Source organism: Notechis scutatus, chromosome 2, assembly GCF_049901735.1.
Source record: "Notechis scutatus isolate UNSWTSFEM ecotype Mainland chromosome 2, rNotScu1.2, whole genome shotgun sequence".
In the NCBI taxonomy this organism is placed as follows: Eukaryota; Metazoa; Chordata; class Lepidosauria; order Squamata; family Elapidae; genus Notechis; species Notechis scutatus.
In genome coordinates, this window is record NC_142010.1 from 127,858,672 (window position 1) to 127,881,100 (window position 22,429).

At 41.2% G+C, this 22,429-nt stretch overlaps 1 protein-coding gene across 11 annotated transcripts in view; it reads right to left on the bottom strand.

Moving 5' to 3' along the window:
• The window catches only part of ITGA7 (integrin subunit alpha 7), a 63,236-nt gene that overhangs the window by 11,873 nt on the left and 28,934 nt on the right, over positions 1 to 22,429 (bottom strand). For 4 of the 11 annotated variants that reach the window (XR_015747756.1, XM_087956157.1, XM_087956153.1 and 1 more), the window contains 15 exons: positions 22,048 to 22,167; positions 16,844 to 17,051; positions 16,434 to 16,627; positions 15,983 to 16,071; positions 9,639 to 9,766; positions 8,891 to 8,986; positions 7,816 to 7,880; positions 7,365 to 7,534; positions 5,888 to 6,037; positions 4,794 to 4,906; positions 4,184 to 4,373; positions 3,160 to 3,243; positions 2,973 to 3,052; positions 2,374 to 2,451; positions 1,584 to 1,686 (listed from right to left, as the gene is read on the bottom strand). Coding sequence is in view for 8 of the 11 variants with exons in the window: in XM_087956157.1 (XP_087812283.1) it covers positions 1,584 to 1,686; positions 2,374 to 2,451; positions 2,973 to 3,052; positions 3,160 to 3,243; positions 4,184 to 4,373; positions 4,794 to 4,906; positions 5,888 to 6,037; positions 7,365 to 7,534; positions 7,816 to 7,880; positions 8,891 to 8,986; positions 9,639 to 9,766; positions 15,983 to 16,071; positions 16,434 to 16,627; positions 16,844 to 17,051; positions 22,048 to 22,167 (1,868 nt within the window). In the remaining 3 variants the exon portion in view is untranslated. The remainder of the gene's footprint in view (positions 1 to 1,583; positions 1,687 to 2,373; positions 2,452 to 2,972; positions 3,053 to 3,159; positions 3,244 to 4,183; positions 4,374 to 4,793; positions 4,907 to 5,887; positions 6,038 to 7,364; positions 7,535 to 7,815; positions 7,881 to 8,890; positions 8,987 to 9,638; positions 9,767 to 15,982; positions 16,072 to 16,433; positions 16,628 to 16,843; positions 17,052 to 22,047; positions 22,168 to 22,429) is intronic. The other 7 variants (XR_015747755.1, XM_087956158.1, XM_087956156.1 and 4 more) reach the window with 3 other exon arrangements.

Here is a 22,429-nt window from a genome sequence, read left to right on the forward strand (position 1 = left end):
TCAATTCACTTTTTTCCTTAGAAGTAAATCAGTAATATATAGCAAAAATTGGGTGCCACAAAAGAATTCTAGCTCACAGCTGTGTATCTTTCACATCCTATATCTTATTCCATAGGAAATAATGAAATCTAGGAGAAATGCTGTATTAAAAAAAATCAAGACAACAAAGCTAAACATCTATATAATTTATATTTTAGCTAATATTTAAATATGTCTATACAAGCAAAAGAAAGAAAGAAAAAGAGAGAAAGAGAGAGAAAGAAAAAGAAAGAGAAAAAGAAGGAAGGAAGGAAGGAAGGAAGGAAGGAAGGAAGGAAGGAAGGAAGGAAGGAAGGAAGGAAAGAAAGAAAGAAAGAAGAAAGAAAGAAAGAAAGAAAGAAAGAAAGAAAGAAAGAAAGAAAGAAAGAAAGAAAGAAAGAAAGAAAGAAAGAAAGAAAGAAAGAAAGAAAAGAAACTTTCTTCATCTTTTTCCTAAGGTGTGATTCCATTTTTAAATTTAGTTCCTGGGTCATAGCAAATCATATTGCCCATTCTTGCCTCTCCATCAGTACAGAACTAATAGTATAAAGGCTGAGAGCTGACAAATTTCATTAAGTTAACATTTAGAAGAAATAGAGGATACAGACATTTTCCCATTAATACATAATCACATTTTGCCACAGCTCAAGCAAAATATATCCAGTGTTCTCCATAGAGTGAAAGTTTCCAGACATTGAAGACATAATTTAACAAATACTGCTGTTCTAATCCTTAACTCTCTTTGAAGAAGCCCATAACATATGCACCAAAGTTCCTTCAAAATTATATCTCCAGCATAAAAACAGCATGAGCCATTTTTAAAAAACATTCTCAGAGAGTTCCAATATGTTCAAAAGAGATTTTGCCCCTAAACTAATCAAGTTTTTTAGTTTAAACATAATTACAGTACTATTTTTTAAAACCTGGAACCATTGATTAGGACAGCAATCCCCAACTTTTCCGGGCCAATGGCACTGGTGGCAGTGAGGGAGAAGGAATGGTTTTGTGCGTGTGCATGTCCCACTTGCACAAATGCAGCTTTGCACGCTCATGCGCTTGCCTGCTGCTTGCACGGCCCAGTTCCCAATAGTGCAGGGCTGTGGACTGGGTGTTGGTGACACCTAGATTAGGAAGTATTATTTATTTTATTAGATTTTCATCCCACCTTTATTACTTTATTAGTGCCTCAATACATACTTAATACTCCTTCCACCTCCCATTTTCCAACAACCCTGTGAGGTAGGTTGGGCTGAGAGAGACAGACTGGCCCAAACTCACCCAGCTGGCTTTCATGGCTAAGGTGGGACTAGAACTCACAGTCTCCCGGTTTCTAGCCTGATGCCTTAACCACTGGCCCAAACTAGCTGAAGTATAGGAGATCATTATTCTAAATATCATCAACATTTATTTTTGAATACCATTTTTTGTTAACCTTACAATCCTTATTACTGACCAGAGGGGACAAGGTTGCCTCAACCATGTCCAAACATAACAGGTGACTACAACGTGAAGGTGTTGCAATCATGATACTACATCTCTGCTCTGAAGGCATCAGGATCACTCACCGTCACATTGAAGCTCACTGGACTGCCCACGTCGCTTTCCTTCTTCATGGCGCTTTCGCCCCGGACTTCCCCACTGAAGAAGAGTTGGTTTGGTTCGGGCAGTCTGCAGAGAGATGGATAAAAGTCTCAAGGGACGGACAGAGGGCTAGAAGTCAGCCATTCACATCCCGCAGACAGTTCTAGGCCATTGGCGACACACCCGTGCCATTTTTGATGACATGCCAGGCCTTTGGACCCTGTGGAAGTTGAAGGAGAAGGCCTGGTCTCCTGAGGCCTCTAAGACCTCCAAGAAACAAGTGAGAATGGGGTTTTCCCACTCTTTTCTGAGGCTGCAAAGCCATTCAAGAGCATTCTCCGGAGCTTCCAGGCCTCAAGTGCCTTGAAGGTGCCTCAGATAGGCACTTCTAAAAATATTTAGAACTATGTATTTGTTTATTGATCTATTCAATGGCAAATTTAAATAATTTAATGTCATTTATTACTCTTTTCTTATGAAATGTTTCTCTTTTGTCCGTGTGGGTGGGTGTGGGTGTGAGACACATCAGCAGAATCAAGGTAGGTATTTTCTGAACTTTCAACATTCAGAAAATGTCAAAGGTTAAGAATTTCTGACCAAAGGTTCATCATCACAGTCCCAGGCTGTTTGGCAGAATGAAAAAGGTAGCTTCTTTCAGTCATTTTTAAGAATCATGTGAATAGAGTATCAGCTACCAATGTATCTTAATCTGGGGGTAAAAAAAAAAGATCTCATTATTTGGGGCAAAACAAATGCTTCCCAAGTTGTTTTTACCCAGTAATTGACAGAGGAAGCTCTATGATCACACGGGCTCGAGCTGCCACTGGGGCCAACGCAGGCTGTTCGGAGATCCTGGGAGGAAGGAAATACAGGAGTTCAGCAGGGTAAGATTGCCTGCATTTATTTGTGTTCATTGAAGTCATATCCTGTCTTTGTCAAGGGGACAGTTCAATTTCTTTCACTCGTATTCAACTTGTTCCCTGACAACCATGCAAACTTGATTTGAAGAAGCTCTGCTCTCCTAAATATATGAAACTCAAGTAAATCCAAGCTTTGGCCTGGGAATATTTGTCTCTTAGTCCCTTAGCATGATTAAATTGTGTAGGGAATGGGGACAAGCCAGAGAAAAGTAAAAAATACCAGGATTGTGACTACAACCACTCAACTAAAGCTCCACTTCTTTTTACATGCAGTGCCCATAAAGAAAGGGTTAGGGATTGATTTGATCACATGGCTATGATGTAGTATACAGTCAAGGAGATTACCCTGAAGGAAACAGGCTAGTGTTGCATAAGCAAGGAAGACTGAAACATTCCTAAGTCCTGGGAAACAAAATAGTTTTTTGGAAGAGATTCCAGAAAGGAATTACTTACGTAGTCAGTTCTAGGTTTACTTCCAGTTCTGTGGTCTCCAAGGTAATGCCTGAAGTACTCAGAACAAGGTAGAACTGAAACTGGAGGTAAAAAGAAGAGAAGAAGCAGGGATGGAAGTATGAGTTCTAGAGAAGTAAAGGAAACTCTGTTTTTGCAGAGAGAGTAACAAAGAGGAACTGCCCTTCACCTGTGCTCCACGTTTCATGGGGTTGCCAAGCTCACATTCCACACGTGTAGCATTCTGGTTAGACACACAGGTTGGGATCTTCTCCTATGAAAAGCAAGAAAGGTTCAACTACAATCAGCCTTTGCATATCTGAACACGTATGTATCTTACTCTTCCAAAATCTGGCATTTGAAGGAATTGAGAAAAATATAGCCAAGATTGGACCCAACAGAATGTTAGGAACTTATGTAGCCTGTCTTTTTTTTTTCTTGTGTGAGAGTGTGTGCATGCATCTGGGAGAGAAAGTATCAAGAATTTCAGAATACATTATCTCTTTTCTTCAAACAATAATAAAGGCTAAAAACGCATTTAAATATTCTGAATCTGTACCTGAATATACATACAGCCCTGAAAGTGCTTCTATCCCCAGAGGAAAAAACAGTGGCACTTCTCTGACATTATCATCAGAATAGATACCATTGTTCAAAAATCACTCTTGCCGGTGCTTTTTTAAATAATGCAAGTGCAATCCTACTTTATCCACTTATCTAAAACTGAGAATATTCCAATGCAACTCTCATTGGCCCTATCATCCCCATAACTTCTGGGCTTTATAATTGTGCAACTCTCTATGGGTCTCTGTTATCCTGGCACAACCCTTCCCTGTCTCCAGAAGCATTCTCCCCTTGCCTCTGCAGCTTAACAATAGTATCTTTAGTCATACCCCACAGAGCTATACATTCCATCTCTGTGTTGTAACTCCCAGTACCAGCATGCCAGCCCAGCTGGAATCCTTCTTCAAATCCCACCGACAGCACTACTAATTCCCAAACCCAGATGCTGTACAGTGTTTAACAATCTGTTTCACTGTGTCACTCAATCCCTTGAGAATCACATCTTTTAAACTCCACTCGGCTTTCCATCTCAGGTGACGCTGCCATCTCTCCAACATCATTAGGCTTCTGGCAGTCAATCGGTCCTTCAGGCCGCCCCTTCCCTTGGCTCTCCCCATGGGCTACACCATGCAGCATTTTCCAAAAGGTACCGTGGCATTGTACTGCCGCAGACTAGCATAAGTCAAAGTAGATGGCAGTGAGATAAGCAGCATGGCTTCATGGGCATCATCGCCATCCCGCTGCGGCTCAGCAGCGACTGAAGGAAAGTTGGTGATAGAGATTCCAAGGGCTATGCCTTTCTGATCACTCATAGAAAAAACGTCCAAGCCATCATCACCTCTGGAGGAAAGAAACAAAGGTGATAATTAAAATGTTGATCTAACGTAATTTTGGCAAGTTAGGAAACAGTCAAAATGAGAATTCCTAATTGGATTAGCTCTTGTTAACCTATACCAACTTCAGCCAGGGCTCCTTCATAATGTGGGCTTCTTATTGCAGTTCCTTCACGCACTCATCTTACCTCTTAAAACCCCTGATATTCTTTTCCCAAATGGTCTTTGGCCCTTCCTCCATAGTCTAAGCTAATTAAGGGCAATACCTCCAAAAAAGCTGAAACTGTGAAGCCACCTTGGAAATGGAGATTCATTTCTGTTCTTCTTTGGTACATCAGCTACATTAATAGTTCTAGAATCCTAGAAGAATCTCGAGACACAACATCACTGTTACAACATCAAATGAGAATTTGGATTTTGTTCATACCTGGGTAGAGGTTGGAACACGGCATCATCAACACGAGAGTGGAACTTGTATTTCAGCTGCAGGTTGCTTTGGCAGATTTTATCCTCCCCACACCCTTGCTTGAGGAAATTGACCTGTAGGAACACACGGCTTCAAAGTCAAACAACACAGCTATAAGGAGAAGTAACTCCAGAGGAATTCTGCAAGGTTTGGCAAAGGATTGGGTTCAAGCTCCAAACCGACTCATAGTGAGTAGACAAGGCTGCTTCTTTGTTCTCCTAAGAAGTCTTTGTTAGCTACATGCTATAAAGGATCCTGGCATCTTCTGATTGCAAACTTATTGGGCCTCCCCATCAAACTGCAAATATTGGCCCCAAAAGCAACATGTTTAAATGAGTCATGAGTCATGCAAACAGGAAAAATGGCAATTGTAATTGATACAAATGAGGCTACCATTATAATAAGGGAATAGATGATGCAATTATTGCAGATTATCTCCTTAGAAAGCGGCGATAAAATTTAGCAAGCTGTGACTAACTGACTTTTTGTTATTCTTTAAACACAGCCACATCATCGCCCAACTAAGCAGTAATATATAATACATATAAAAATAGCAAAAGGCGCATTGAACAGCAAGAGAAATTCTTGTCTTTAAACAGGCTTGAATCATCCCCTTTCCCCCCAGAAACCCTAGGGCACCTATAATAAAATGCATAATTAATTGAAACACATAATTTGTGTTTAAATGTTCCTGCAGTTTGCCCGAGATGGGGTGGGGTGGGATATTGCAATTTCATGCTACATTTTTTAAAGCCTTCAGTAGCTTATGACATTATCAGCAACTTTTATGTGCTTCATGCATTGCACGCTGCTTTGGAAGAATGTGGCATGCAAATAGATCCATAACTCTATATACAAAAACCAGGACCAGCCACAGCTTTTTCTTATTTGACTCCTTATCCTCAACTGTTTATTCAACCTCATAACAAAGGGATTCCGAAACAGTAATAGCAATGATTAATAGAGCCTGCTTTCTCTCCTAGTTAACCAGTGAACAAGGGGGGGGGGGAGGGAACTTCTCCTTCACATAACCTTGTCTTCGGATGCTTGCCTACCTCAATCCTCTGAGAGTTGTGTGGCACGGCATTCAGTACCGGCAAGAGAGGCCTCAGGGCAGCCCCTGGGATCTGCCGTCTGCTGCGGCCATGCTTGATGTTATAGGTCATCATCACAGCAATGGGATGGAGCTTGTCCCGGACTTGCTCCTATAATAATGACAATCACAATATACGTTGCCTCCCTAAAACAATTTTGGAATGCAACTCTCAAAAAGTTTATTGTAGTATAGTCAAAAGCCAAAAGTGAGTTTGAACTGGTCCGATCTGGAAATGGGAGTCCTTCTAATGTAAGGGTTCCTTAGAATAACATTCAGAACAGATTCCTTTTCTGAGCTGCTCTTCTGGAAGACTTGGAATGGCCTATTCCAGGAGGAATGGTCTGCTTCCGTCTTGGAATATTTTATGACAAATTCTGCATGCCTTAAATTTCTGCCCCTGTTACTCAGTTCCTTTGAGTGCCATGGTGACAAAAGGCCACAGCTGTGAATTCATAGCCAATATTTCAGGCAGGATGTGGTGGTTAATAACAGGCTGTTAGAAATGTTAGGGTGGAAAAGCTTAATTGGATGGGGGAATTGTAAGAATCGGCACAATATGGTAAAACCTAAATGCAGATGGGTCTTATAGGTTAGTCTATTGTTTGGATGCTAAAAACTGGGCCAGGAATTTTTAAAGTAGTCATTACGCTGGACTTCTCAGACATAACACGGGAAGATCAGAATAAAACAGCTTCCTAATGAAGGCCTTTTAAAAGGAATTAACTAAGTGAAAAATCGTGAAACAGAGGCTAGGTCCAACAGCATGTTTGTGGACAAAGGACTCTTGCTCTCCACCCCCACCCTTTAATTTGCTTTGGAGGCTTGAGAAGATCTACCGAGAAAGAGGAAATACCATTGTGTGAGTAAAGATTCACTGACATAACCCTGGATGCAGGCCATATTTTATAAATGGAAATTAAACATTCAAAAAGGGAGCCTGAAATAAATCAAGCCTTCCCTCCCACCTACACAGAAGAGCCAAGGATAGAAAATCCTCTGTTGTTAGAACAAAGATCTTGTTCACTCAAGGAATTTTATGACAATATATTGTTACCCAAAATCTACCCCAAGCACCCTCCTGGCTTACTTGTCTCTTTTTCAAGTTCAGCTCATGGTGATTTCAGAGAAGCTTCAAATAACATGGTGGTAGGGTCTGTGTAGCTGCCTGGGGTAAACTATCCACCTTCCATCTTTCTATTTCCAAGTTGTTGCACCAACAACAAAAGGCAAAATGGGGAACTGCTTATGTCACCCTAGAATAGCATCCTGGATCTTGTCATCCTGGATCACATGTTAAGCCAGCTTCTTTTATGGCTCATTTAGAACAAACCAAGGACATCTACTTAGGTATTTACATTGCTTAAGGTCACCTATTTTTAGGTGGCTTATGGAAATCAAGAACTTAGAGACCCAGCAAGATCGGCTATGACCCTCACCTTTAGCTGCATGATGGCCTTTGTGCAGACCTTTGATTGTTGTTTGGGTAGCTCCAGTATCCCAGAGTACTGATGCTCAAGGTCTTTGGCCTGTTGATATCGGAAAAAGACTCTAGAAGTTTTTCCTTGTTGCCGACGGTCACCATCAGCCTCAAAACTGTATTCAAGTCCTAGGGGAAGAAGGAGAGGCCGAGGAAAAGGTGAAAGAGAAGAGACCAGAAGTTATTTCTAGTGGTGTCCACATTTATTTTGTTGAAGCCTTGAACAGGATTCCCTGGCCCAATTTTAAGAGACTGATCTACTACACAGGCCATAGGATATAGTGCACTAGCTACAATGGGGCTAATTCTCTAACACTGTTATGATTTAGGTGTTGAAACAGTGACACAAAACCAAGACTATAAGGATATCGAAAAGCCAAGAAACTTGGAAAGTTCCAGACAATACTCACTGATGGGTGGGTTATAGCTTGAAGGTTTGGCTGTATAGATGAAACAGGCTTGTATTTCCACACTGCTAAAGAAAGCAGAAAGAAAGAAGGAAAGTAGGCCCTGGCCTTTTAAAAACTAATTATTTACAGCACCATCACAATGGCCCGGCAACTCCAATTCAATCTTTTGGTTCTCATGATGACGTTCTGGTTTTACTCCAGGGCAAGAATTTACAAATTTTATTCTCCTGTTTTCTGCACTGCTTCCCAATCACAAAGCACACAATAGAGCAACACACTCCTAAAAATGCTCATTCAGCATTGGAAGATTACTAGCCTGGGCTATGCAGCAACTAAGCTCAAAGATGGTTTGAAACATGCAAAGGGTGCATGCGTGTTACATCTGAAGGCGTATCAAGTCTGTTTTTTTCCTGGGATTGTAATGAACAGGCCCAGAAAAACATCATAGATCATTTTCTTATCATAGAACAGGGGTTCTCAACTTGTGGTCCACGAAGACGTGAAGAAATGTTATGATTTAAATCTTAAGTAAAGTCTTGGGGGGCCCATGGCCATGGTATATGGCAGGGGTGTCAAACTCAAAGCCTGTGGGCCAGATCCTACATCTGGCCCACAGGGACGCCCTAGAAACAGTGAAGAACGGCCCGCATTGCCTCTCCCAGTGAAAACGGAGCTCAGAAGGGCCGTGTGCAACCCTCCCAAGTTCTGTTTTCGCTGGCAGAGGGTTGCAGGAGACCATCCCAGCCGAAAACAGAGCGCTCAGGCCAGCACAGGTGCCCCAACACGAGTGACTTCAAGTTGGCCACACACACACACACACCCAGGTCAAACACAACCCTGATGCGGCCCTCAATGAAATCAAGTTTGACACCCCTGGTCTATGGCTACAAAAGGTATTTACAGGGGGTCCATTGTGAAGAAAAGGTTGAGAACCACTGTCATGGAATATTCTTTGAAAAAGCACCATAGCTACAGGCATATTCAGGAAACATCTGCTCGGTGTTTGCAAAGAAAAGGAGTAGCAAGGGTTGCAGAAGCGAGGCGATACAACCAAGGAAGAGGAGATTGTCCTCACCAGATGCCCTCCATATAGCGGCAGATAATATTCTCCAGGTCGACATTTTGGGGGTTGGCAGTGATATTTCTGGAGATATGGACGACAGGTCGAGATCTAAAAAATACATTGGATAGTAGTAAGAAACTGAGCTGTCTGCAGACAGTGAGGCTCACTGGAGCCCAAAATGTTAAATACAGGTGAGATTTTTATTTATTTTATTTTTATTTATTTATTTTGTCAAACGCTTACAATATGATAGGAATAAGAATAAACGTAAGTTTAAATACATGAAACAGGAACTAATAATTGGGGACAATAGGACAGGGACGGTAGGCACGATTGTGTGCTTATGCACATTCTGACAGCATTTGTCAATGCTCAACTAACTAAACATCCAAATGGGATGGAAACGTTCTCACACTTATGGCAGAAATACAATATGGTCCTTTATGTCCTTGTCGTGTTTTCCTCAAATCTATTTCCAGCTGTAACCATAACAGTTAAGAGATGACAGTCATATAGGTTATATACAGATGTAATCATAATTTATGGTGGAATTCCCAAACCCCATCTCCTTCTTGTGCTCAGAGGGCATTTCTATCCTGCTTATTGTATAGGAGCTCACACTGTTCCATCCTCCTGTTTTTTCTCCACAAGACCCTCCTTGTTTGTAGGCCCAAAGTCACCAAATGAGCTTTCCTTTAAGCAATTTGATTATTGAAGATCACTTCCCTACTTTCCCCCACACACACACCTCCAGGTTTACCTGTACAATACTACTGTGTCAGACAGTGAGCCCACTAGGAGATCTGGATAAAAGTTGTCATCAATATCCAGCCCTCCAGAAAAGGAATAGCCAAACATCTTGATGCCAACACTCTCCCCAGTCAGGATCTACAGAGATCAAAGGTATAGTAATCAGAAGAAAGTAATTTATTTATTTATTTATTTGATTTGTCAATTGCTTACAAGATAATAAGTATAAGTATATACATAGTTATGAATACATGAAATGGGTACATATAAGAAAAATAAAAGAAACAATAGGACAGGGACGGTAGGAACGTTGGTGCGCTTATGCACGCCCCCTACAGACCTCTTAGGAAAGGGGTGAGGTCAATAGTAGACAGTCTAAGATTAAAGTTTTTGGGGTTTGGGGAAGAAATTACAGAGTCAGGTAGAGTATTCCAGACATTGACCGCTCTGTTGCTGAAGTCGTATTTCCTGCAATCAAGTTTGGTGCGGTTAACCTTGAGTTTGTATCTATTGTGTGCTCTTGTGTTGTTATGGTTGAAGCTGAAGTATTCATTTACAGGTAGGACATTGCAATGTATGATTTTATATACCATACTTAGATCAGACCGAAGACAGCGTAATTCAAGGTTTTCTAGTTCTAGAATTTCAAGTCTGGTGGCATAAGGTATTCTACAACGAGTAGAGGAGTGGAGAACTCTTCTTGTGAAATATTTCTGGACTTTCTCAACTGTGCTAATATCAGATACGTAATGTGGGTTGCAGACTGATGAGCTGCATTCGAGTATTGGTCTAGCAAATGTTTTGTATGCTCTAGTTAGTAGTGTGGTATTACCAGAGAAAAAGCTACGTAGGATTAGGTTAACAACTTTTAATGCCTTTTTGGCTATGTAGTTACAGTGGGCTCTAGCACTTAGATCATTAGAGATGAGTATTCCAAGGTCCTTTACAGAGCTTGGATCATCAACAAGATCTTGACTATTCAGCTTGTATTTTATTTTCTGATTTTTTTTGCCAATATGTAAGACAGAGCATTTATTTGTTGAGATTTGAAGTTGCCATTTGTTTGACCATTCTGATACATAGTCAAGATCTTTTTGAAGGGTAGCAGTATTGTCTGTGGTATTGAACAGCTTTACATCATCAGCAAAAAGAACGCAGTTGCTCTTAATATGATCACAGAGGTCATTTATGTAGAGTATGAAGAGAGTTGATCCTAGAACACTGCTTTGGGGGACACCACTATTGACAGGTACAGAATTTGATAGGACACTCCCAATTTTGACCATTTGTTGTCTGTTTGACAGGAATGCTTCTATCCAGTTATGCAGTTGTCCAGAGATACCATAAGATTTTATTTTTAGGAGTAGTTTGTCGTGTACCACTGAATCAAAGGCTTTACAGAAGTCTATGTAGATTGCGTCTATTGCTTTGCTCTGATCGAGTTGTGTCGTCCATATGTTTTTGCAGTGTAAGAGTTGCAGATTACATGATAGTTTTTTCCTGAAACCAAATTGTTTATTGGAGAGTAGGTTGTTTGTCTCTAAGTGGAGGATGATGGATTGGTTAATAATTGATTCCATGACTTTACAGGTGATGCAGCATAAGGAGATTGGTCTGTAATTTTCAACTAGGCTGGGGTCTCCCTTTTTGAAGATGGGGATGACTGTGGCTTGTGATCATAGGTTAGGCAAGGAGCTGGTCCTGAAAGATTTTTCAAAGATTATGCTTAGAGGTTCGGCTATGGCAGTGGATAGCTTTTTAAAGAAGTAGGCACATATTCCATCCAGTCCAATAGATAGAGATGGTTTTAGATTGCGTAGTGCTTTTTCAACATTGTCTTCTGTAAAATCGATATGTATTAGATCATTGTAGTTATCTGTGGTTCGGCTAGGAAATACTGGGCATGATCCATTGCTGTTTACAAATACTGAGCTGAAGAATGTGTTAAAGATGTTGGCTTTAATGGTGTCGTCGTTGCAGTCTTTACCATTAGGTCCTATCAGAGGTGGGATGGACCTTGAGTCTTTTAGTTTGTTGTTTACAAAATTGTAAAAAACGCGGGTGGAATTGGTGCATAGAAGGTTTTCCTCTTGTTTAATGTGATATTTGGTGCATTCAGTCTTTATCTGGTGGCATAAATTTTTGTATCGGCTTTTGAAATTGGCAACGTGACCAGATTTGTTTTTCCACCAGAGTGATCTCTTTTTGGATTGAAGTTTCCTTATTGTTATGGGTAATCTGTTTTTTTGTTTTTGTTTTGGGAGTTGTTGTTGGTACATATAGTTTGATGACTCTTTTGACTTCAAGTAAAAATATGTTGTAATGGTCTTCAACAGTATTGCATCCAGTGAATAGAGATTGCCAATCAAGGGATGAGAGATCGTTGTCTATAAGATCATAGTTGCCTTTTTTGAAGTTATAATTGGGGATTACGTCATTGTGATGATTTTTGTGTGGGCGTATGTTGAGACAAAAGTCAATCATATTGTGGTCACTGCTGGAAAAGGGTTCTTTAGTTTGTATTCCGTAAATTAAATTCAAACTATTGCAGAAGATGAGATCGAGGCAGTTGTTTAGTCTAGTGTTGTTGGTTACTAGTTGTTCCAGTCCCAGATTTGTAACAGCGTTGTAGAAGGTTGCGTGTATGGTTTCAGTTGTACATTCATTTAGGGTCCAGTCAATATGAGGTAGATTGAAATCACCAAGAAAGATAAAAGCATATAGGCAGGATGCTGCCCATGTTAATAGTGTATTTAGCTTGTTTACATGTTCAATGTCATAATCAGGTGCTCTGTAACATAGTAAGAATCGAAATGTGATATTTAAGGATAGTTCACAGATGATGGTCTCAGGAAGAGCAAGCTCCTGGGTAACTTGGATATTTTTTAGATGTAAGGACTTTTTATAGAAGATAGCAACACCACCTCCTCTACGAATTTCACGATCTGATCGGTAAACATGATAGTCTCTTACTGTGGTAATGGGAGTCAGGGAGAGATGCGTTGAGCTATGTTTCACAGACAAATATGATGTCGAATTTAGCCATATTTAGTAAGAGGAAAAATTCAGGTATTTTATTCGCAAGGCTTCTTGCATTGAGTAGGTTGCATTTAAGGCCAGCAGTAGTTGGAATTGAGGTAGTTAGGGGCGTGCCTGCCTAGTCTTGGGTGATGGTGGATTGGTTGAGGTAGGGTTGTGGTTGAGGGTTAAAGCTGAGTTGTGGGTTGTGTGACTTACTTTTGATACAGTCAGCATGGTAGTCAATGTACAGGTCCTTCTCTCCATTGTCTAGACATTTTTTGAGTTCAGTGCGGAGTACACGGGAGAGGGCACATTGCTGTATGGTTAGGTCAGGGCAACAACGGAGGTTCTTATGGTTGGTGTTGGTTTTGGCGAGTGAATTTATAGTGTAAATGAATTTACGTTTGCTTGATTCATTTTCGCAAATAACCCTGCAGAAGCGTGGGACCACAGAGCCGTCTCTGTTTTTGAGCTCTCGGCCAATGCGGGAAATGTCAAGTATTTCATCAGGGGAGATGGTTGATGCTTGATAATCACTGATGATGTTTCGGACAGTTGTGATGTCATCATTATCATTGATGTCCTCTAGACCAAATAAGATGGCGTTTGGATGTTTCCGTTCACGCTCAACAGCTTCTCTGATGAGGATTGGGATATCAATATTTGTCTGGCTTATGTTTTTTTGTGGATTGGGTTGTGGATTGGGTTGTGGTTGTTGGGTAGAGATGTGGTTTGTAGCTATTGGATGTTCAAGTTTTTGCATTGTGTCTTTTTTTTCAAGGTTGGATAATCTTTCTTTTAAGACGTCCAGGGATGCTACTGGTGTCAAGGGATGTTATTCGTGTTTCAATGGTATCAACTCTTTCCAACAGATCCAGTTTGGGTCTGCATGATTTGCAGAGATATGGAAACTCATTGCATGATTCTAGGTATTGAATCATTTGCTCGGGTAATCCCCAAGCAGTCATGATGAGCGTATTTGTTACATAGAGAACATTTGATGGAGTTTTCACTATCCTTTAGAGTTTTGTAGCATTTAAGGCATGTGCAGGAGTCTTGTGGTTCATTGGTGGGGATTACTTTCTCTTTAGGTTGTGGTTTGGCACTGGATTTTTTTTCTTGGCATGGTAGGTTTTTTAAGATGGTACGTTGATTAAATTAATTAATGGAACAATTTTGGGTAATCAATATAGCCAATATCACACCAATCAATCAATTGCAGTAATCTCTCTAGTCAAATAATTTTCCTAAGCAACAATCAGCCTAATCAATTAATTACACTAATCACTAATCAATTAATTACACTAATCATTAATCACACTGTTCAATTAAATTCACTAAATCACTGATTTTACTAATCAATTAAATTACAGAATCTTGATCTTTTAAACTAATCAGTAATCACGCTATTTGCACTAAACACTCTAATCATACTAATCAATTAAAACAATAAATAAATTAAACCATTAATAAAATATTTTATAGAAATTGATTATCTAATCATTGATATAGGTGATGAAGTAGAAAAGTTGTAAGTTTTGAGGTAATGAATTAATGAGTGTTTGATTAAAGTAATGAGGTAGTATTGAGAGTCTGCAAGGAAAGGGTTAATTGTTTTACTAGCAGCTGTGATTTACTGGGTGGGAGGAATTTATTGCTCTGATTGCTGCTGCTATTACTCTGTAAACAATAGGCTGTAACAAGATGTTAAAAGCACGCTGGATTTTTGAAAGAGAGCAAAACTCGCTGAATTAAAACACTTTAACTACAATCAATATGTCTCTGAATAAGATTGTTTTCCAATAGTTTCCTAAAGTTCTTCAAGTTGAGTAGTAGTAACCAATCCAATCTGTCCTTTACTTTTAAAGTTACTTCTAGTTGCAATATCTTTTTTTTTTTAACAAAATTTGACAGTCACTCCAGATCATTAATCGCAGCTATTTTCCTCCTTTGAGTCCCACTTTCCAAGGAAAATTCCACTGCAGAAATTGGAGTGATTCTTACCAAGACTAAGCACGCTGATACAAGATCTTTCCTTTCTTTTTCACTTCTGTCTCAGCTGCCTTCCTGGCTTCTATTTAGCCATGCTGGCAGTTCTCTTTTTAGTTCGGATGGAGGGGTTTTCTTCGGGTCAGTTGAGGAGACTCTCCTCTCCTCGCGACCACCGAAGCATTCCTCTGCCTTTACCACCCGTCCAGGGTGACTTTCGGCTCCTAAGAGCCTCAGGGCTTTCTCCTCCCTCCTTGTTTCTCCCTGCCAGCTGTCCGATGTGGCTCCAGGGAAACTGTGTGTGGGATATTAATGGAAACACGGTTGTCTGGCGTGGAAGATACTTCTATCAGCTGTGTGAGGGATTTAAATGAAGGTACGCTGTTTGCACTCCGCTGGCTCCAAGTGATCCAGTTCAAGAGCTCCACCAGTGTGGTTAATAGGGCTCGATGGAAAGAGCTTCACTTCTCTGGGGAAGGAGAGGAAGACTCCGGATCAGTTAGCAGGAGCTCCGCCAGCATTATTAGGGCTCCACGGCTTCAGAATCTAGCGTTTTGGGGCTTGTTTTTTGGGCTCTGGTTTACTCATGGTTATTGGTTCAGGCGGCAGCTTTAAAAGTGATTTCTGGTGCAGGTGGTGGCTTTATAGGGAGATAGTGCTCCAGGAGCGAGAGCCTCACCTTCCTAGTTGGGCGCCGCCATTACCGAGCGTAATGATGATAAACAGAGGGAAGGGAATGTTTGTTGTCAGCCCCACTAGATAAATTAGAGTAGACTAAGAAATCATCACCCCAGGAAGGCTTAAATGACTTTTATTGATAGTAGCTATAATAACAGGGTCTGGCAAATCTGGCTGTACTGTACCTCCTCCCCTTTCTTATGATCCAATGGATTAGGGACATATCTGCGAAAGCTGCTTCTAAACATTACCTTGTTGCTTTGGACTTTAAAAATGCTTCCACTTTTTTTTTTGGCCTTTTTTTATCCATGCCCCCCTTTTGACCTTGTTTTTCTTCTGTGGCTCCCTTTCCAGATCGCATGACCAGTAACTGGTGCATTTTCTGATATCAAGAAGACAATATTTAATAATGCAGTCATAGTTTTTCTGTGTCCCTCTTGGCACATGCTGAGACTGCATTGTATGTTTTTCACCAGTGGCCCTCCTGAAATATTCTAAGACCCCTATGAGGGCCCTAATTCCCTGTTGAGAACCGCTGTCTTAGGCAATGGTTCCTCCACGTTATTATCAAGATAGTTTTCCTCATTTTCTATCTATGTAGAGCCAAGGCAGATCATAAAGATGTAGTATTTCTCAATCATTTAATTAACTGGAAAGGCTACTGACCTGAGCAGGTTTTGTCACAATTCCCAAGTTACTGCCATGATAGATGTAGACTTTCCCATCACCATCCAGTGGTGCTCCAACTGCAAAATCTGGAAAGAAGGAAATTGGGGCAGAGAGAAATAAGAACCGCACCCCCATAGCAATTGTAATTATATTGCTAGCTTGCACTGGAACTTGTAAGACAGATATTGTCTCTCTTCTATTTTCTCTTCTCATACCTGTGTACTTCTCTAATGGTTCTCTTTCTATTCCAAGAGTCACTCAATACTGTCCTACGCACAGGCTTTGAAATTTTGTCCCCCAGATCCTCAGAGGCTTGCTTCCAAGCATGCATATTTTGTTTGGCCCCCCAGAATTCCCCCTAACCTTAACTCAAATTCACGGGTAGCACATGTGGAACCAACCGAAGCGTTCATGCCCATCTTTCCCACAAGAGGTTCAAGAATCTCACCTTGAAAGCCATCTTGATTGAGATCCCCAATGGCACCCACTGTGATGCCAAACAGGGAGTCAGAGGTGCCATTGAGGCGAATGGGGAGGATGTTCTCCCAGCGCCCTGCCTGGTTGATGTAAATGTAGACGGCACCCCCGATTCGTTCCTTTCTATCAAAGAAGTTTGGTGCTCCAACCACCAAGTCCATCCATCTAAAAGAAACAATATGTAAGTGTTGCTCACTTCTTGCTCTTTTCCACCGATGGCTTTTCAAGCCCTGGTCCAACAGTGTCCCACTGTGTATTCTTGTGTATTTGGGTTAGACAAGGCAATGGACCATCCATTGTGTGACCAGAGTAGAACGTCAAACAGAGCATGGAGCAAAAAGCCTTTTGCACATAACGCTCTCTTCCTCCCACATTACTTACCCGTCATGATTGAGATCTACTACAGCCAGAGAGTAGCCAAAGGACGAAGCCAGTTTCTCCCCTGAGAGGATAACATCAGGCACTAAGCGGTTAAAGTTGTCTTGATGCAGGATCACCACGGATCCAATATGATTTGCTCGGGGTGCCCCCGTTACAAAGCTCAGCTCATTCTTCTTGGTTATCCCTACTCCAGAGTCTATAGAAAAACCTGGAAATGGAGGAAGGGGTACTTTGTCATTTGAGAAAGAGGTGTTACCGGGCATTAACACCATATTTCCAGAATTTTCATTCCAAAACTTATAAGACAAGCTATCAGTTCATGAGCTCTCAATATTGGTACCAATACCAGTTCTAGACTTAATATGTCAATGCACAAACATGCACACACCGTCATGCTCACGGGCATACACCACTCATAAACATCACAAGACCTACTTTCAACTGGTTGACATTCTTGTTCCTGAATTGTTCGGAGAAGGAAAGCCACCAAAATCATACCTGAGGTCTTTGAATCATCTTTTTTTAAAAAAACCAATCTTTAGATTTGGTTTTAGAACCTAAGCTTTGGTGTTGCACAAAATGGCAATTTAAAGTTACTCTATACAGTGGAACTCACTGTAGAATGGAAGATGCCTCTTCTGCTTTACAACTATTTTCCTTTATCCTTTGTGGCACATGGCTTTTCCTGGTGGCTGAATTAAACTGTTATCCGCCAGCAGAAAAATATATCAGTGCCAACAGTGCTGCTCCCCTATTACACCACAGTAATAAGATTGGTGAAGGGTACTGTTCTTCCTCTTTGGGAGCTACATTAAGTAAAACGGTCACTTCATTTCCCTAGTTTTGTCTCCCTTCCCACCAAGCATGCCAGAATATATAAAGACTATTTGGGAAGAGGCGGGAAATCAATACTAGAACAGCAGGAAACACAACATCTTAAGGACCAAGAAGGAAAGAAGAAGAAGTTGCTTTTACTGATGCTACAGAGGCCAAGGAAGAGGAGAATTTAGAGAGGGAAACCTCTTTTAAGACAAAAAACATTCCATTCTGAAAATGGCAGGCAAACTTTATAGGCTCTGCAGTCTGATTAGAGTCTCTCTTGGCCTTTTTTTGTTGTCATTTCCCGCTCCCAAGGGACTGAGAGCGTTTTTGGCTTGAATAACAGCTCTTGATCAGGAATGCAAGGGCTCCTTGAAATACACGCCCTGGTAATCTCCCAGAAGACCGAGTTTTCTATTCTAGAAACTGAGAGAAATTTGTCTTTTCAGCTCATTCCCAGGAAAGTGCCTGCGGTTCATCTGGAAATGGAATACAGTAGCATGATCTTGTGGCAACTTAAAAGTCCAGGAATTTTGTTGTAGCATAAAATTTGGGGCCTATGGTCTACTTTATCAGAAGATGATCCCAACAACAGAATATTATGTAATATTTCCCCGTGATTGAGAGAGTGGGATGAGGGAGAAATGGTCATACTAAATTGGTGACTTTATCCAAAATATAGCAAAACATGTTACCAATAGAAGAGAATATTTGTAGTCTTTGGTGCTCTCTAAGCTTGATTGTTTTCTTACAGATGTTTCACTACCCAGCAAGGTAACAACCTCAGTGCTAGAAGAGAGCTGGGTTTGTCTTCTATCACTGATGATGTTACTTGGTTATTTTCTCATTTGCATCTCTCTGTAGTGGATACGGAGCAAAAGGGAGACAGAAAATGGGTCCTTTTCTTTGCTTTGGCAGTTCCAACCTAAATCAGACCACCATAGACTTCAGTTTCAAAAAATATTTAAAATGCCTTTAGTTGCAAAGCAGGTGGAATGCTGATCAAAATTAGCAAATTCCAATTTTACTAGATCAGTAGCTGCTGTTCATATCAGTTTCTGCTAGATCAGCAGGTAGACTGTCTCAAAATCTTAGCTCCATTTGCTCCTAAACTATCACAGAACAAATATGCCCTAGAAAACTTTTCTTCCTGCCCTAGTCCCTTGGAATAGGAATGATAGAGACCGAGGTTTTTATTTTATTTTATTTTTTAACCTGCCTTTGTTTTTATAAATAACTCAAAGCAGAGAACATACCTGATGCTTCTTCATCCTATTTTCCCCACAACAACACCTCTGTGAGGTGAGTTGGGCTGAGAGAAAATGATTGGTCCAAATTAACCCATCTGTCTTTCATGCCTAAGGTGATACTGGAACTTACAGTCCCCTAATTTTTAGCTTGGGGCGCCTTAACTACTAGACCAAGCTGCCTCTCATTCTAGTCGTTCTCCCCATCCAGCCACCAGAGTTTTCTTTATGATTCAAAACCTGTCACTCTCTATCCAACCTACCTTACAGGGTTGTTATTAATGGGGAAAATAGGGGAGGGGGCCACTATGAATGCCCATTTGAGTTCCCGAAAGAAAGGCAGGAGGAAAATCAAATAAATAAACACCTCAACTTAAACACTGATCACTAGCTGTTCTGGTGTAAATTAATGTTTTTCTCTCTTAAGCAGACAAGACATCTTAATGAGGCACTTGGCCACCTATTTTGTTTGGTTCCAAATAAAAATTCATCTTTCTTATTTATTCACATTTTGTCATACCACTTCACAGCACTCAGGTTAGTTTCCAACAATAAAATCACAAATTAAACGGCATTAAAGTATCCGTGCTAAGGCCGCCTTAAATACTGTTATCAAAAATGTAGAAATTTATATATCAACTTGGACAAGGCCACTCAAGTCTCAGGGCTGCCAAGGGTAACAAAGAGGCATTTTATATAAAGCGTATAAAAATACACTCCAAAAATACAGCAAGAACGTATGTAGGTCTTTAGCCGTTTTCTAAAAGAAATAAAATAAAAAAAAACAGATTCAGCCCCCTTGGATATTTTTTCCAAAGGATTGGTTCTGGTATAGAGTACGACCCACATGCTCCAATGATAAATAGCATTAGCACATTAAAAATTGGGACCAGTATTCAATCAGTACCGAGTCACCTGCACCCATTTCCAAGCTCCCCTGCTGCCCATCAGTGCTCTGCATCAACTAATAAGGACTGTCACATAGATAACATTACAGTCATCCAACTTGGGAGCAGCAGGTGCACTGCTAAAATCAGATTAGCTCCATCTGGAAACAGCCAGAGATGATTTACAGCTAAACCTGTGCCCTGGTGCTTCTAGTCACTGGCATCGCATGCATCTCCAGCATCAATATGAAGCCAAAGAGCATCCTGAATATCTGTATATAGACCTGTAGGAGGAATACCATCCAAACCACCACTAGAGTCACAGCCAGTTCTGGGTTCAAGAACTAATCATCCAGAATTGCCAACCTTCTTTACATCAGTCGAGAAGAACCCAGCCTGACAGGGAGGAGGGATCAAGCATGGATTTAGCCTGGAGTCTCTGTGCAACCGTAAAAGGGTTAGGATTGACCTCCCCACACCCCAAGTTCCTTGGAGTCTTATCGAATTGTTCCCAAGGGAGAGCTACCAGTCTGGAGAGGTTCTTCTAATATACAGTAAGTAAAAAGGTAAAGGTAAAGAAATCTCCATTTTACTCCATTAGTCCTTGTGACTATAGGGGGCAGTGCTAATCTGTTTCAGGGTCATTGAGCCAACGCTATCTGAAGATATTTCTGCAGTCATGTGGCCTACATGACATCACAGAGTGCTGTTACCTTCTCTCCAAAGTGGTACCTATTTACCTACTTGCATTTGCATGCTTTCAAACTACTAAATTAGCAGGAGCTAAAGCTAGGACAAAAGCTCATCCCATCGCGTGATGCTCAGGTCTCAAACCTGGGCTGCTGGCTTTCCAGATGACAAGCCCAGCATCTTAAGCGCTGAGCCACTGCAGTTATAGGCATTATTGGTAGAATATAATAAAGTAGTTAGACTGAACTCTGCACTTGTGGTTCTGGTTGTTCATGCCTGACACATCATGTCCCGAAATAGCCCCACCTGGCAGTTCAACTGGAGTCAGGACCAACTGATTAGCAGACCACAATCCTGCAAAGACTTCTCACTGAGTCAAGATGCAGTCGCAACAGTCCCGCTGGTATGGCAGCTACACCAGACAGATGAGATGTTTTCACTCTGATCTGTCTGGGCGTTAATGGTAATGTCAGGAGGGCGGAACCACTGTGCCCATGTTCCATCTGCCTACATAGATTTTGTCCATCCTTTCAGAGCTTGCTGCCATGATTCTCCATCTTGATGACTCTCAGGTATGTCGGCTGAAAGATGGGGTCCATAGCATCTGAAAATTTTCAGGCTGGAAAGACTGCATCTTCCAGAGGATTGCATCCAGGAAAGTCCATAGGGTGAACAGGAGGTGTCAAAAAAGTCAAGATGGTAGCCACAACTATGAGAATTAATCTCTGGCCTTTTTGTACATGCAGTACATATATGGCACATGTAAAAAAGGAGTGGGTCTTCATATAGTCTTGATTTTTTTTTTTTTTACTCCTCCATGAATGCTCCTGATTACATTCTTTCCTGCCCCCCATACAGACACACACACACCTGGTCACATTCCTGCCTCTCACAGCTCTCACACACATTTACACACACAATGTCAAATGCTCTGACGTAGTTCAAACTAAAGCACATGACTGCGACATACAATGGAAGCATGCAGATGGAGATTACGTATCATAACGTATTTTGAGCCCAGAGGTTTATGCTTCTTAAACTCCAGATAATATCCAATATAGCCTTTGGAAGCAGACCAAAAGAGAAATGTGGCATTTCTCTACCAACTCTTTTCCAACATTTAAAAAGCAAAAAAAAAAACCTTCCATTTTTGTAACTGTGATATTCTTGATGCCCCTATTAGTGGTGACAATCCCTATCGAAACAGGCTGCACTGGGAAAGCTGATTAGTCATTATTAAACTATTTACTGAACTGCTTTTCCCAGATCCACTATCCTTAGCCATAGGCTCCCTGTTATAGCAGCCTGTTTTAAAAAAAAAACCACGATAAAGATTCCTGTTCTTTTACAGTCAGAGCTGCAGCAGGAGCTGGGACTGACACCCTCTGCTGGTTGAAAGTAGCAGGACTTGAGAATTCGATTGCCATGTATTTGGGGGAGGCAGAGAAGGTGGAAACGACAAAACACAACAGAAGGGGAGAACAACAGACACTAGCTAAAAATAATAGTGGGGAGGAAGGGGCAGAAATCACGGAGACGGGCACACCAACACCTTACAAACCTAAGTAGCTATTCTGGGCTACGTCTCCAACAGTCCCGGGGACCCGTTCGCTGGTATCTGGCGTTTTATAGACCAACTGATCAGGGTCTGAGCTATCAATGTTTGTCACAAACAATATCCCTGCAAGGCCAATGGAAGGAGAGAGAGAGAGAGAGGAGAGAGAGAGATGGTTAGCGGTATGAGAAAGTTCAGCGCCCAGGCAGAGAAACACCACAGAGCATCGGGCAGGAGACTTCCAGGGCTTGGGTTGTGCTCGCACACTGTCGTCTGGTTGGCCCCCAGTTATGACCCAGGGCACATTATTGTTGCTGATCAAACAATTCTGCTTCCCAGGGATGGGACTGCCCGGGTCCAAAGAACGAGATAGCATGCTTGTTACAAG